The sequence below is a fragment of the Triturus cristatus genome, chromosome 3_2, assembly GCF_964204655.1.
Source record: "Triturus cristatus chromosome 3_2, aTriCri1.1, whole genome shotgun sequence".
Lineage (NCBI taxonomy): Eukaryota > Metazoa > Chordata > Amphibia > Caudata > Salamandridae > Triturus > Triturus cristatus.
Genome location: NC_140584.1, coordinates 1,052,786,836 through 1,052,801,907, shown reverse-complemented (window position 1 = coordinate 1,052,801,907; position 15,072 = coordinate 1,052,786,836). Strand labels below are relative to the sequence as shown.

At 45.6% G+C, this 15,072-nt stretch overlaps 1 protein-coding gene across 1 annotated transcript in view; it reads left to right on the top strand.

The window, feature by feature from the left end:
• TMEM248 (transmembrane protein 248) overlaps positions 1-15,072 on the top strand; it is a 167,669-nt gene that overhangs the window by 75,268 nt on the left and 77,329 nt on the right. Inside the window, exon 3 of the mRNA XM_085649753.1 lies at positions 10,951-11,233. Coding sequence (XP_085505879.1) covers positions 10,951-11,233 — 283 coding nt within the window. The remainder of the gene's footprint in view (positions 1-10,950; positions 11,234-15,072) is intronic.

Below are 15,072 nucleotides of genomic sequence, written 5' to 3'. Positions count from 1 at the left end.
TTAGCAGATCTATTAATCCCACTGGTGCAACTCCAGTGAGGCAGGACTACGGCTCCCACAATGCATCACATTATTAAACGAAAGCTCAGGACTGGAAAAGACTCTAGACCTGACTGTTCAACTGAAACCCCCACCGCAGCAGCCTCAGCGCCTGGTTACCCTTGGGGGCGATTAGACGCACTTTACAAAACTTGTTGATGTTAAATTGATAATGAATACGTGGTTGCTGGCGAATGAGTGCATCAGATAATCTGTGCTAGAAGTAAAATGTGGACTTTATGCCACACCCGAGCGAATAAACAGAAATACTTCTTTGCTCGGATACCAACCCCACCTTGTTCTCTCTCTTACACGCACATCACGCACATGGTCACTGCTTATCATGAACTAGCATTACGGGCGCTCTATTACATAAATAAAAAGCCATGGTGAATGCTGCTGGATGCTGTTTGGGAGGTGGGAGGGGTAAATAAAAGGCCACAGTGATTAAACAAAGAAAGTGAAACCAGCCATGGCATCTTGCTGGATGATGTTTGGGAGACAGAGAACAAGAGCACACTGAAGCTGACGAGGAGGGAGTGGGAGGGGGGAGTGGGGGCGGGCGCAGTGGTGCGGGCCGCAGTTGTAAAAGGCAGGGAGAGGGTGAGATTGAGGAAGGAAAAGATAGGGATCAAAGGAAAAAACAAGCATTTACAATGCAATGGTCTCGGCAATATTATAGGTAGAGCTATTGGTATTGCTCATTATTTTTTTATCATTTTTGTACCCCTAAATAAATGGCATTGTCACTTCTATTGGCATTAGTTTTTTTTTTGCATATGTGATACCTATTGCATTAGCAGAGAGAGAGTGAGGTAGTGAGAGCGTGAGGTATTGAGAGAGAGAGTGAGGTAGTGAGAGAGTGAGGTAGATAGAGAGTGAGGTAGTGAAAGAGTGAGTTAGTGAGCGAGGTATTTTCTGACGTAGTGAGATAGAAACAGTGAGTGATGTGAGATGGCGAAAGATTGAGGTAGTGAAAGAGAGAGTGAGGTAGTGAGGGATGTTGTGAGGTATTAAGATAGAAACAGAGTGATGTAGTGAAGTAGTGAGATAGAGTGATGTAGTGAAAGAGTGAGTGTAAGTGACTTTGTGTATTTGAGAGAGAGAGTGAGGTAGTGAGATAGAGTGAATTAGTGAGTTAGAAAGAGAGAGTAAATTTGCGAGGTAGTGAGAGAGTGATGTAGTGAAGTCTTGAGAGAGTGTGTTTTGATATAGTGAGGTAGTGAGAGTGAGATAGAAATAGATCATAATAGATGTTCTTATTACCTAAGAGCCATTTTATTGACATGGCTGGGATTCGAACCACTACCCCTAATAGAAGCTCCACTCTGTGACCTATTTTAGAGGTTTAAGAAAATACCTGATCATTTTCAACAGATTTAGGTCCGTTCCAGGCCTATTTTCACAGACCTGGTGACGAGAGGCACATTTGGCAGGCCCCGGCTGGAGGTGTGAAGCCCTTCTGCGTGCTGGGAAAGTGACACATCCGCGGGGAGAGGAGGCCTGCCGTTCCTGCATGTGCCCCCGACGTGTGACCGACGCCCCGGCTCACTTGTGCTACCCGTGTGAAGAGCATTTGTAAGAGACACACTTTTTCACGCCTGGCCAGATGGGCAGCTTCTGCCAGCCGTGGTTCCCAGGCCTGAGGGGAGGGGGAGGTGCGGTTTCATCCAGCAGCGATCGCGCTCTTCAGCGTGCTCCATTGTGGGGGCACGTGGACCGCACCTCTGTAGGACTCCAGACCCACGCTTGGATATTAGGAAAACATCTGCACTGCAACCTCGACATATGCACACAACCGAAGTCGTGCTGACAACACCGACCCAGAAGCCCGGGTGGAAATCATCAACAAAAAGTGATTTCCGGAAACACGTCACAATTTCCAAACGCCAGCACCAACTATGTTGGTCCCACAGGGAGGGGTGGGGGTGATAGAGGTCTCAACAGCCGTCCCTGCCACGATTGGACGTACCAAGGGTTACAGATATGAATAGTGCAGCAAACGCAGTAGCACCAGGACCCCCAGGTCAAACCGGTTGGCCCGGCTGCGAAAGAGAGAGCAAACCCAACGGTTCTCGCCGTGTAGATCTCCTCTTTCCTAGACCCGCGGCGGACATTTCAATTACAGGCTGACGTTTTACGCTGTTCAGGGCGGGAAACGAGCAGGGAGCCCACAACCTCCTGAAAGCATGAATGCAGGAGGGAGGTGCAGGAACTCTGTAGGCCTTCCTGCTACCCTGCGGGGTCTGAAGGAAGATGGCACTTGGCACTGTTTTCGCTCTCCGGGAGACGCGCACTGAAGCCCTCGGGCGCCCCCGAGATGATACACGCTGGGAACACTGGACACGCTGGGACCACAGGAATAAGGCAGAGCAAAAGGCAAGCACACCACTGCCTTTCTCCGATGCAAAGCAGAAATGCCTCGGAGAAACGCAGTGAGGGTTTCAGATTCGGGGGCGTGTTTCTTTTTCTCTCCTCTTGCCATTGGCAGGAGGAGAGAAACACGCCTAAAAAGGGCGTTGCTAAAAAGTGGAAAGAACACCAAAAAACACGCCCCCGAATCTGAAAAAGACGGAGCCTATTTGGAGGGACGGCTCTCTCCTCCAATAGCTGGCCTCCGTTTAGGAAGCCAGCCAATGGAGGAGAAGCTAAAAGAGAGGCGGGCTAAATCGCCACTCTAGAAAACATTAAATCTTCCGACTTCCGGTTCTGCCTTCGGCAGACCGGTAGTCCTCGACCTAACAAGGGGGTGGCAAATGGTGTGCACTTTGATGTCCTCAGTGGCCGCGCGGCTCACTGAGGACATCAAAGCAAGTGATCAGGCAGTGCTTTTCAGGCTGCCAAAGGAGTGCTTGCCTGTGCGGCATTATGGCACTTAATAGGAGACAATTAAATCTCGACTACATATTTGCTCTTTTTACCTAGTGTTCAAGTAATAACTCTAAATAAGTTAGCAATCTATTAAGTAGCCAATTCCACTATCAATCCATTCTTTTTTTATTTCGAGCAGTGTTTCCTACCCATATGAAAGCTCACTCTAAGTACTGTCTTTTAAAGCTATTTTGCCTGGCTAAAAGGCCAGTCAGTCAGCCAATTCTTAGACAGACCACAGTGCAGTAGTACATAGGTAAGTATTTGTTTTGTTTTTATGGGCGGAGTATCAGTCCTCTTCCGCTCAAAGATCTTGCTGCCAAAGGTTCCAGGGGGAACCATTTTGGGATGCAACAGTCAATGATTCCATTTTATCACCGCATCCAGAGCCATTGCGAAAGCACTTGACACACCCATCTTCAACGTTCAAGCTTGGTGTGGAGCAGAAAAGTGCATACCTCACAGCGTTGGATTCTCGCCTGTAGTTTTAGATCACACCATATTGTGTGGGATATGTATTCAGTTGCCTGAAGTACCATACAGCGATCTTAATCTTGAAGATGGTAATTGGATGTTTAAAATGTACCTCCTATGCCCAAGACATAGTGTTTTAACCCTTTACTGAGTCCTGTGGTGTAGTATGTAGGTAGGAGGAAATAATACTCCCTAGATAAGGATATCCTTTTCTCCTGACCTAGTTTCCATGACATGATTGTTCTTGTAGGGAGATCTTGCAAAGAGAATGTGAAGAGAAGTGGAGCAAATAAGTAGCCCTGCCTTACCACAATTTGAGTCTTGATCATCTCAGACGTCCTCTTACACCAGGAGAAAGATGATGTGCAACAATCGATGTCCAGAGTCTCAGCAGAATCCTCAAGGCTACCTTTCACCTGAGAATGTCTACGAAGTCTATTGAGTACTGTCGAAGTCTATGTATGATGCTTAACAAGTAATCTCCTAACACCTGATTATCTCTCTTTGGTAGATTATACATCACAAAGCAGTTGGCTTTGAAGCCTGACTGCTCCCAAAGTATAATTGTGATTTCTGTAGCTCAGGGTGAAGGTGCTCAGCGATGCTTTTAGCACAGATCTTTCCTACCAAATCTAAGAGGGCTGTTTGAATTGTTTCCTCAAAGAAATATTTTGGATACATGTGCAACAAAGGACCAAATCCATAAATGCATTTAGAAAACATCAAATATATGGCTCAAACGGAGTCATTTCAAAAGATCAGTAAAATACCATAAACGAGGTAAATATGAGGCATGGATCAAAAGTTCTAGCCACCATGAATTGGGGTCACTTGAGCAAAAACGTCTTTCTTCATCCCCATTGTTCATTTCTTGTCTTTAAAATAGTCATTGGGGACAAGAATGCGTTAGTTCTTGGGACTGAGTGATGTATTTCAAAATGAACTTGATAGAAGTCTCTAATTATTCAGGACTAATGGACCAACACTAATTCATGAATTTCATTTACTGGAGCTCTTGGCAGCTCCACGTCTGGTCCACTGAAAAATATCAAATTTCAACTGGTTCCTGTCAGGCAGTTTTTCTTCACCAGCTTTCTTTTTCTCAGTCTTCACTTCCCAGGCACAGAAGAGTGTTTTCCACAGGAGCTGGCAGGAGAAATGTCCAGTTGTACCTTGCTCTCTAGTTTCCTTCCAGGTTGTTCATAGATTTGTCTGTTGTAGGACATTCTTCATTATCTTCAACATGGTTAAAGGTCCAGAAGGACAAGCAGGCTTCTTTAATGCGGCTGAAGGTTCAAAGGGACAAGCAGGCTTCTTTTGCAAACTTTAGACTTTTGTCTTTTTGGGAGGTTACCACGACATAGTATCACTAACCCTCAAAGCAGCATTCTGATCTCAGAAATTCAAACTACAGTGGACCACATCTTTCTTGGTTCTTTGCAAGGTATACAGTGACTTATCGAATGCAGTGAAACAGAAGGAAATGTATTGATCAGAGTATTTCAAAAGAGGAAAACAACCAGTGATACACAAGTGGATCCAATTAAAAGTTACAGGCTTTCCCCTCTAACATTTTGTAGCAGCGGGATCCAGCGATTTTTGCAGGTATATACTTTCAGGCAAAAGCTATCCAAAAGTCACTTCCAAACCAGAAATCCAACATGGTGAAGTCTTTGTTCCTCTGCACTCCTATTTTATCTTTTTTAAACCCCTCCCAAGGGCGGCCCTTTCATGCCCACTGAAAAGCTTCACATCTGAGATTCAAAGTTGCTTATGAGTCTATTTGAGGACATTCCATTTCCTTAGCATGCTGAAGTAAGTAAGTTGTTGTGGCTCTGTTTGCACTAACAGTAGGCACTCGCATAGGGAGAGTGGTGTTGAACGACGTGAAATTGACTAAAATGTTGAACATCCGGCTATCCACATTCCCGGTTGATCTTCAAGGAGCATATATATTCAATAAGTCAAACAAAGTTTAAGAATTATGGGTAATACGAATTTGGTCATCCCTTTAAACTTGTGCTGGACTAACTGCACTGTAATTCGGGTTTTGCAAGCGTGTTCTTTTAAAATGTTAGCATAAAGTCTTTTAGCTTTGCTGCAAGAAAAATGGTCACCAGCCCTCCGCTACTCTAGAGGTCAAAATATAAAGAACTTGATTGAAAGGCAATTTGTGCTCCTTAATCAGATTTTCGATAGCAAATGGCTGGATTTACCACTGCATGGAATTTACATAAGGTGCTCTTTCAATTGCAGACCTTTTTACTCCTGCAAAATTCTACTCCACACTCTTGTATTATTAATTTGGAGTAAATTCCACACAAGGAGCAGTAAGTGGTTGTTCCAATACAAGAGTAGCCATTGAAAGTTAAGAGGACTCACAAACAAGTGAGCTTGTATGCATTCAACAGCTTTTCACTAATCCTGTCCAGCCCCGGAAATAACTGCATATTTTCTCTACTTAAGGAGAGGAGTAAATCTATTTCTTCAAAAATGTTGTGGGGCTATATCGGAATCTTCACAGCAGAAAATATATTCCCTCGCTAGAAAAAAAGCAACCCAACTCTTTCAAATACTAAGATTGTATTATGGAATTATATTTTGAAGTTTCCTGGAGTCTGAAAGGAATAGGTAATGTGTGTACTACACATGCACATCCCTTGCCTGTCGATTGCCTGAAATCTTACTCCCTCTTGTAACCGGCTTTGCCAGATACAACTTCATGAGCCCAAAGCGTATAAAAAGTTTATACATTTTATAAAAGTTTAGCAGATGTTCAATGTCTCCAGATCTATTGCTTTGATCAAAGTTCAAAAGCAGACAGTAAAGCAAGACTATCTGTGGTTTGTGATTGAGTAGTATTTTGGTTCTACTTACAACCATTCGCTTTCTCTTTGACAATATGAAGCTTGGCCTTGCTACGGAAGTGTCTTTGCTATTGATTGGCAAGAAGCCTTGATCAACCCTTGATGTTCACTCTGAGAGGGAAAGCTGTGGTTTTAGCCTCTTGTCTCAATTCAAACATTATTTTGTTTGCTCGTAGCTTGAACCTTTATGAACTGGGCCTTGTTTAGGTGCAGCCCTAAGAAGCACTGTGAGTGTAGTCTGGAATACATGTGTACATTAACTCTCTCCTGACATAGCTGTTGCAGTGTAATCAGTTAATCAAGCTAAAGCTCATCGACAACACTACACAATTGAAGTGTCTTACTTTTTGGCAATAGTATTTAGTTGATTACTTTTCTAGAATCAAATCATCCCATGTAGCCTCCTTGAAGGTCAGATAACCTAGTTCTGTTCATGGCTAAATCAGAGAGGTTTGTGGCTGTATAGAAATCCATTATTTGCTGACATAGGCCCCTCAGTAGGTATTTTGGGTCAGATGGGCGATGTCAGCCACCTAACAATAAATTTGGCTACCACTCTACCTCCTCTCCCAGAGCTCAGCAGATGTGAGCAATATCATACTTTGGTTGGTTTACCTTGCTCACTAGACTGGTATTGTTTTTTGCATGAATGCATGCTCATTGCAAATATGTTTCACACCCTTCCACCATTAGCTCTGAATAGCAGTTTGTCGATGAGGCCTTTAACAAAAGGACATGTGCTGCACAGGTACTAATTTTGCTGGCCTAAATCATGAATGGTGTGCTTTGTGTCACACCAGCAGATCTCGCCTATAAGTCCAGAGCTGTGGTTGAGTGGTCTGAGTACTCACACTACATGGGTATAATACTACTGAAATCCCCTTTCCTGAATTTGGTGGGAACAGACAACACTCTTTAACAAAACAAAGACAATCCTGCCTAGCGCTCCTATGGAGTGACTATTGTGTACGGGCTGCTGGACTGAAAAGAAGACCCCGCTTTCCACCCGACCTATAGAATATTGTGTATATATGTAATATTTGTTTAATCAAACCTAGCCATAAAGCCTGCAGTTGTCGGCAGAAGCAAACGGCTTCTCGTATGTTTCGCGCGCTGCTATATGTTTTATTGAAATAATTTTTAAACTAAATTGTTCTGAGGCTCTGCTGCGCATTTAAAAAAAAAAAAAAAAAAAAAAAAAGGAAAATTAGACATTGCACAAACTTCCGGGGCGACGCCAGACATGCTGGCGGTTTTAAATCAGGGGTGCCTATTTACACCAGGGAGCATCTGATGTCCATCGGCCAGCGGGTCAGTCCATGTGGACAGTATCAGGGGGGTGCAGTGGAAGGACCTTTCTGTTGTCTCAAATGTGGCTATAATTCCTGCACCTACCTCTCCTACACCTACTATGAAAATATTACATCTTAATGTCCGCTCCTTGGTGAAACACTATATGGAGATCCATGACTTCATAGAGGATGAATCTCCGGATGTGTTCTTTATAACCGAATCCTGGTTGACTCATGCTACGGTGGCTGAACCTGGCCTCGCTCTCCCCCCGGGGTTCAGTATTCTGACTCTCAACAGGGAGACTAGAGGCGGGAGTATATCTGTTATCTTTAAAACCTGTTACCGCTGCTCATTCGTCAAGGAGGATGTGGCCGGGTGCGAATGCGCTCGCTTTACTATCTCTTTTAATGCCCATTCCTCCATCTCAGGTCTATTAGTCTATCGCCCCCTCGGACCTATTTCGGCATTCAAGTCAGCCATCATTGAGGCCGTTAGTTCCCTGACACTGACAGCTACGAATTTCAGCCTTGTTGGTGATCTTAACCTACATTTTGACCGTCCCAGTGACCCCGAAATCAGCAGCTTGCTTGCCGACTTTGCTGCCTGTCAATTAAGACAGCTGGTAGTGGGCTCCACCCACACTGCTGGGCACTTACTTGACCCGGTTTTTCTGACATCTCTTCGCTCCTGGTCAAGACACCTAGCCCGCTGTGTTGGTCCGACCACTTCTTAGTTGCTATCTCCTTCCTGCTCTCAGAGTCTATACCTAGAACCAACCTCAAGGCCACTCTTCGGCTGGCACAATCTTAATATAGAGGATCTGTTTTACACTCTGGCATCCTCTCCCCCTATCCTAGACACTGATCCTGAGCAAGCGTATAAATCATTCTGTGACTGGATACTACATGCCCTAGCCACCTTGATTCCTGCCAAATGGTTTAAGGGTCGCTGCTCGAATTTCAATCCCTGGTACATTTGTAAGAAGCTAGAACGGGCCTGGAGAAGGGTGTACGACCTTGGGGCTAAAAAGCTGTACCAGGATGCGATTAAACGTTACCACAAGGCCATACATCTGGCGCGAACGGCCTACCTCACTAACGAGATTGTCCTGTAAAAAGCATTTTTAAAATACTCAACGACTTTAAAACCAGGAAAGATCCTTCTACTCCGTGGATCACGTCTGAGCAGCAATGTGAGGATCTGGCCACTTTCTTTGTTCAGAAAGTTGAAGCCATCTATAAATCCTTTTCTATCTGCCCTATGGACCACAGAGCTCCATCAGATCCTCGGCCAACTAATAACCTGGCAGCCATCCCTCCTATCTCCCAGGATGAGTTTCTTACTCTGAGCAAGAAGGTCAAATCAGGTTCCCCTACAGATCCCATGAGGCCTGCCCAATTCAGAGATGCCCTACCTGTTCTAATCACGCCTTTACGTCAGATCATCAATGCCTCCTTCACCACGACGGTGGTTCACCTGTCATGGAAACAAGCAAGGGTGGTCCCCTTGCTGAAAAAAAAGTCACTGGATCCTACTAAACCGGAAAATTTTCAACCCATATCTCTCCTGCCCTGGGTCGCTAAAATTGCCGAGGCCCACACCAATAACATTCTCTCGGGTTATCTAAACAACACCGGTGCCTTGCACCGCTCCCAGAATGGTTTCCGTCTGAGTCATAGCACCGAGACCGCGCTCTTAGCAGTGAGTGAACATCTACGGACCATCCTGGATGAGGGACAAACTGCGGCCCTCATTTTGCTCGACCTTAGCGCCGCGTTTGACACTGTCTCCCATCAGATCCTTCTGCGTCGCCTAGAGGAGGCGGGGGTGGTGGGTCCGGCCCTGGAGTGGTTTTGTTCCTTTCTATCTGACAGATCATTCCAGGTTTCGCCCCCCCCCCTTCCTCTCACACGCTCATGTCATCAAGCAGGGGGTTCCCCAGGGCTCTGCATTAAGCCCTGTCCTGTTCAGCCTCTGTTCAACTCCTAGCGGCGGTGGTGAGGGATCATGGCTTGACCATGGTCTCGTACGCCGATGATACGCAACTGGTGGTGGCCCTCTCTGATGACCATACTCTGGGCGCCGCGCAATTTCGGGGCGGCTTAGCGGCGGTCGCGCACTGGATGACCACCAACTGCCTTCAACTTGACGCCAACAAGTCAGAAGTGCTGTTGGTGGGGAGAGATAAGAGGCTCTGGAGCAAGCATTGGCGGCCGGCGTCTTTGGGCAGCGCCCCCCCCCCCTAAGTCGGCAGTAACAAATATAGGGGTCTAGTTTGACTCTACTCTTGGGTTTCAGGAGCATACCAAGAAGATCGCTGGTACCTGCTTTGGTCTCCTCCGGGGCTTGAGGCCCTTGTTGGGCTTCTTTGATCCACCTACCCGTCAGTTGATAGTTCAGGCGACTATTCTGTCCAGACTAGACTAGACTATGCTAACTCACTTATGTTAGGGGCCAACAAGGCGAAAGTCACTTGCCTTTTGCGAGTCCAGAAAGCAGCTGCCCGAGTCATGTTGAGGCTCCCCAGAACTTGCTCTGCGACGGATGCCTTGCGTCGCCTACACTGGCTACCCATACCTCAAAGGATCCAATTCAAAGCATTATGCCTGAACTTCAAAACCTTAAAGCTGTCTTCCCCCAAGATTCTATCTAATCTGTTGGTCTCCTATGTACCCACACGCCAGTTACGCTCTATTGCTGAGCAATTCCTGGCAACGGTCCCCCGGGTGAAGCGCTTCAGAGCGGGGGGGGGGGGCTGGTCATTTCGGTACCTTGCCGCTAAACTATGGAACTCCCTCCCTGTCCAGATTCGTCGGCTAAATTGTCTGTTGGCTTTCCGTAAGGCTATCAAAACCCTTCTATTTCCTACGGTCTAGCTCTCTACTGACACTGCTGCAAGTGCCGGGACTCCTCTTCACTGAGGCAGCTGCGCGCTATACAAAATTACCTAATATAACATAAAGCAGAAGAGGTCTACTAGGTCAAAGAAATACACAAAGATACAGCCAAAGAGTGATTGTAGGGTAGCAGGTATCTGGGAGCAAAAGTGGACCGTTGTTGCATTGTGATGTAATTTTCTGTAAAGACATGCTTCTTCAGCTGTTTCCCTTTTTCCTGAATTAGAGGCGGGTTGGGGGATGGTCATGGGACGAGTAGGTAATTTCCTTATCCTAATGCACAGATTGAGAGTCATGTGGAATATTTTTCTATGTTCAGGATTGGGTGATCTATGGAGATTCTATAATTCAGAGGTACTGTTACCGGTAAACTACTTTTCTGATAGGAGGCATGTGTTTTTGATGATGTGTGCTACTAGTAACGTAGTACACTTGTTTAATAAAACATTGTTTTCCATTTTCAGTTTTTTTGACTTTTGTCAAATTAATGTCTTTCTTTTTCCACTAAGGATTGGAACACGTTCCTTTTGAGTTTTAATGATTTGGACTTGTGCATATCTGAAAATGAAACGTTAAAACATTTAATTAATGATACAACAACTCCAGAAAGCACAGTGAGCAGTGGACAAGCAAGATCAACACAAACTCCACAGACTATTGAGGACTCTGGGCCTATAAATATATCTGTCTCTGTCACCTTAACTCTGGATCCTTTAAAACCATTTGGAGGATATTCACGTAATGTCACGCATCTCAGTTCCTCGATATTTGGACACCAAATTGGACTTTCAGGTATGCGCTTTGTATTTGTTTGCAACAATAACGTAAACTATTCTTAACATATTTTTACCATGTCAAAAACGATTTTTTTAAATTATCAACCAGTAATCACTAGAGAAAAATGAAATAGGTTTACACCTACATAAATCTTGGTAAAGAATGTTTTTATCTTGGCAAATTTGATATAATGCTTAATTGTTTACATAATATTTTGTTTTTCATTAATGACTTTGAACTAAAATAGCTATCAACCATTCAAAAGTACACATTGATCCACCCCCATCCCTGAACAATACTTTTACAGGCTACGTTGTTGTAATCCTGTCGGCACATCTTCCAAAAGAGCACATGTCCCCCACCATTAAACCTAATGAGTTCTAGTACTTTATATCACTCACTCTTGTCAGGCAAACTGTTGCTGTTGCCTCTCAACCTATTGGGAGTATTTATTCGAATCTGTGTGCAATAGATGTATGCTGCAGGGTTGTTGAATTTTATAAAATATCTACTGTCCATAGGGCAGGTTGTTTCATAAATCTACTTGTCCTGTAACAAAATCCACTTGTGCCAGGTATTGCGGTGACAAATTATGGCAGCAATCTCATTATATAAGAGCTCTTGTATAGCCTCTCTGATTATTCCAGCGCTCATACCGTAGTGGTGTTTGAATACTTGCAATCCCCTTATGTTGCCATGTTTCTGCAGATCTACATACAGGGGCTGAAGGTAGTGGTAAGCAATAGTTCCAGGGATAGAATGCTCTTTTGAGTCTGTGCAAAACTACTAACTTGCATGTTTTAAGGGATTTCAACAACATTTCTCTAATTTTTCCCCCTACTGAGAAATGTTGGATATTTACCCCTGACAATGGCTGACGTAAACCTTCTTCCAGAGTTGGGAAAAAAGTGGTTGGAGGGAAAGTGAACTTGCAAACACTCAGATTTTCGCATTAGCAAATCTACACGTGCAAATTGCTCAGGCTAAAATGCAGTTTACAAATATTTTCTACTAGTACGATTTCTTGTCCTACTTTTGTACATTCTTAGGAATTCAGGAAAGCCATATAGCTTCACTTAATGCAAGGACAAATACTATGGGTGCACTTTTGAGGCTTTCTATAATAATTGAACCCCTAATTTGGTCTGGCATTGACCATGACCTTTTGTATTTATTAAAATTCTCTCCCTCTCCCCCTGCCCCTCTCCCTCTTCCCCTCTCCCTGGATTGGCACATTCAGCTCTTTCAAAAGGAGCATATCGGCACACAAAGTAGTTTTGTTCAGTGCTAGTAACTACTGTGGCAGTGTGTGCTTTTTGAGATCATAAACTATTTTTGCTTTTGCCAATCTTTGTTATAATGGTAAGGGCCCGGCATCTCCCACACCTATAAGGTTTTACAAAAACCATGAGCGCTCACCCTAATAATAAAGGCTTTCAATTGATGAAACATAAATACAAGATTGAACAGCATAGACATATGGACAAAAATATTACCTTAACTGCAGACAGTGCCCTTCCCTGATCTATAATGTGGTACTGCAACCTGGCAGGCAAAGGTTTTGTGCTGCAGGGGGTTGGGCCTACTTGTCCCAAGGACAAAATACACATAAACTTGTTGCCCTTGACCCCAAACAATATGTCCTCTGCATCCTATTATTGGAATTCCACATCCCTGATACTGTTTGTGGTCCTCGTGTCTTCTTGAAGTGTTTATTGTGCGTCACACTCTGAGTTTTTCCAAGGCTGGTCATTGCCACACCTGTGAATCCTACTTCTTCCAGTGCAGCTCAATAAAAGATTTAGCTACTCTGCACATTAGTATGACTAAGGCTTGGTCTGCCCTGTTGATATTGTCTCCCCCCTCCATCCCTTACTCCCAGCAAACTCAGTCCTGGATCCTCTCTATAACACAGGATGGCTTTTCACACTCCTTCTCTTTGCTCTCCAGTTGTAGCATTGGTTCCCATCTCTTCTAATAGCCCCACTTATTGTCATCCATGCCCTACCGCAAAACTGTGCAACTCCAAGACCAGCACTTTTGTACCCATATGTGATCTTACAAATATTTCTATATGTCTGCCTCTTTGTTCACCTCCTCCTAAGATGCACCAGATACACTGCTCTGGGGAACTCCAAGGATGCATCAGCTTTCCTGCAGAGCCTGAGCCCGACACCGGAGAGAAAGGCTGTGCCGCAGGCCGCCACGGTCAGGCTATTGATGATACCGGCGATGATGGTGAGAACCGCAGACAGACCTCCGGTGACGCAACGTTCTGCTTCTATCTCAGCCTTTGTTGTGTTTGTGCCCTCTGGTGTGGTTTGGGTGATCCCCATGCCGCCCGCTCCATGCCGGACGCTTTTTGTTTTGTTTTTGTTTGCTTTGCCGCTGACTGGCTCTGATGATATCAAAGCCCCACTTGCCACCCGCAACTAGCCGACCGCCACCGTGAAGGCTATGCTGCAGGATCAACTGGGATGCATCGACTCAGCTGCTGGTGAGCCCGCTGCTGCACCTACAGCCCGACCTCTGGCGACGCAATATCCTGTTTCGGTTTCTGCCTATTGTTTTTGTTTTGCCCTCTGGTGTGGTTCGGGTGATTCCCTAAGCCCCCTGCCGCCCGTACTGTGCCGGCCGCTTTTGTTTCGGCCTTTGCTTTTGATTTGTTTTTTACTCTGTCGGGCTCTGATGATATCTAAGCCCCCTTGCCAGCCGAAACTAGCCGACCGCCGCCGTGAAGACTATGTCGCTGGATCAAACGGGGCGCTTTGACTCAGCTGCTTGTGAGCCCGCTGCCGCTCCCTCCACCGACTGATCTGGCGGGCTACGAAACCAGGCCTCCCACGAGGGTCCTGGCTAAGCTCCTCTGGCCCCCTGGTCTTCCATTCTTCTCCCAAGTTAGGGTAAGTGCCCTCACCGTGCCTTTCTACTGAGGTCTAAACAAACGCTTGCAGGACCCCACCATCTCAGGAAACTTTAGACATACAAAATGGCTGCACCTTAAATACTTGTACACCCTCAAGCCTTAGACCTTGCTGGAGCCTCCCTCGCCTACTGAGCTCCAAAGCGGCATAAATGGTGTGGTGCCCAAGTTTGGAACTCCTGAGGGCGCAATAGCTCGGTAGCCTGACCTGGACACACAAACTATTTCTGGCTCGGGTGCTTCCAGCCTGGAGACGCGGTGGGGCTCCCCCACTTACTGACCTTGATCCTAGATCGAGTGACTAGAGGCCTGAAGGCAAGAACCATGGGTTGTCCCACAATCTACAGACTTAGGCTAGCGGGAGGACGAAGCGAAGGGTGTTTTCCAATTATACCGGGACCGATGCCTTTGATTGAACTATGATGATGCCCCATGGGCGACAAACCGAATCTGTTTGTAATTTCCGCTGAACCAGAGTACCATTGACTGTTACCCGGTGGAGCTGTCCTATGCAGCTATAGTCTGGCCATGGTTCACCCCTTCGGCCGTCACCTACCTAGCCAGACATTGTTTTTAACGGTGCTTCACGGTCTTGTCTATCTTTCACTTTGACTGCTTGTTTCCCCTGAAGTCCCTCCCCCCCCCTCTGGTCTGCCTAACGCCATCTGCATTTCTTTTCCCCTGTTTACCTTTCCCCCTCTACGTTCCATTCCACATAAGACATTTCGGTCTTTGCTATGTAACTCGAAAATAACCTACGTTATCGTGTAATCTCCTGTTTTTCTACTGTCTATTCTCACCGCAGAGTCCGAAGAACCTTGTCCAATGCCCGGTGGAGCTGTCCTATGCAGCTATAGAGGAGTCTGGCTAGGGTTCACCCCCTCGGCCGTCACCTGCCCTGCCGGACATCGGACATTGTTCTTAACAGCGC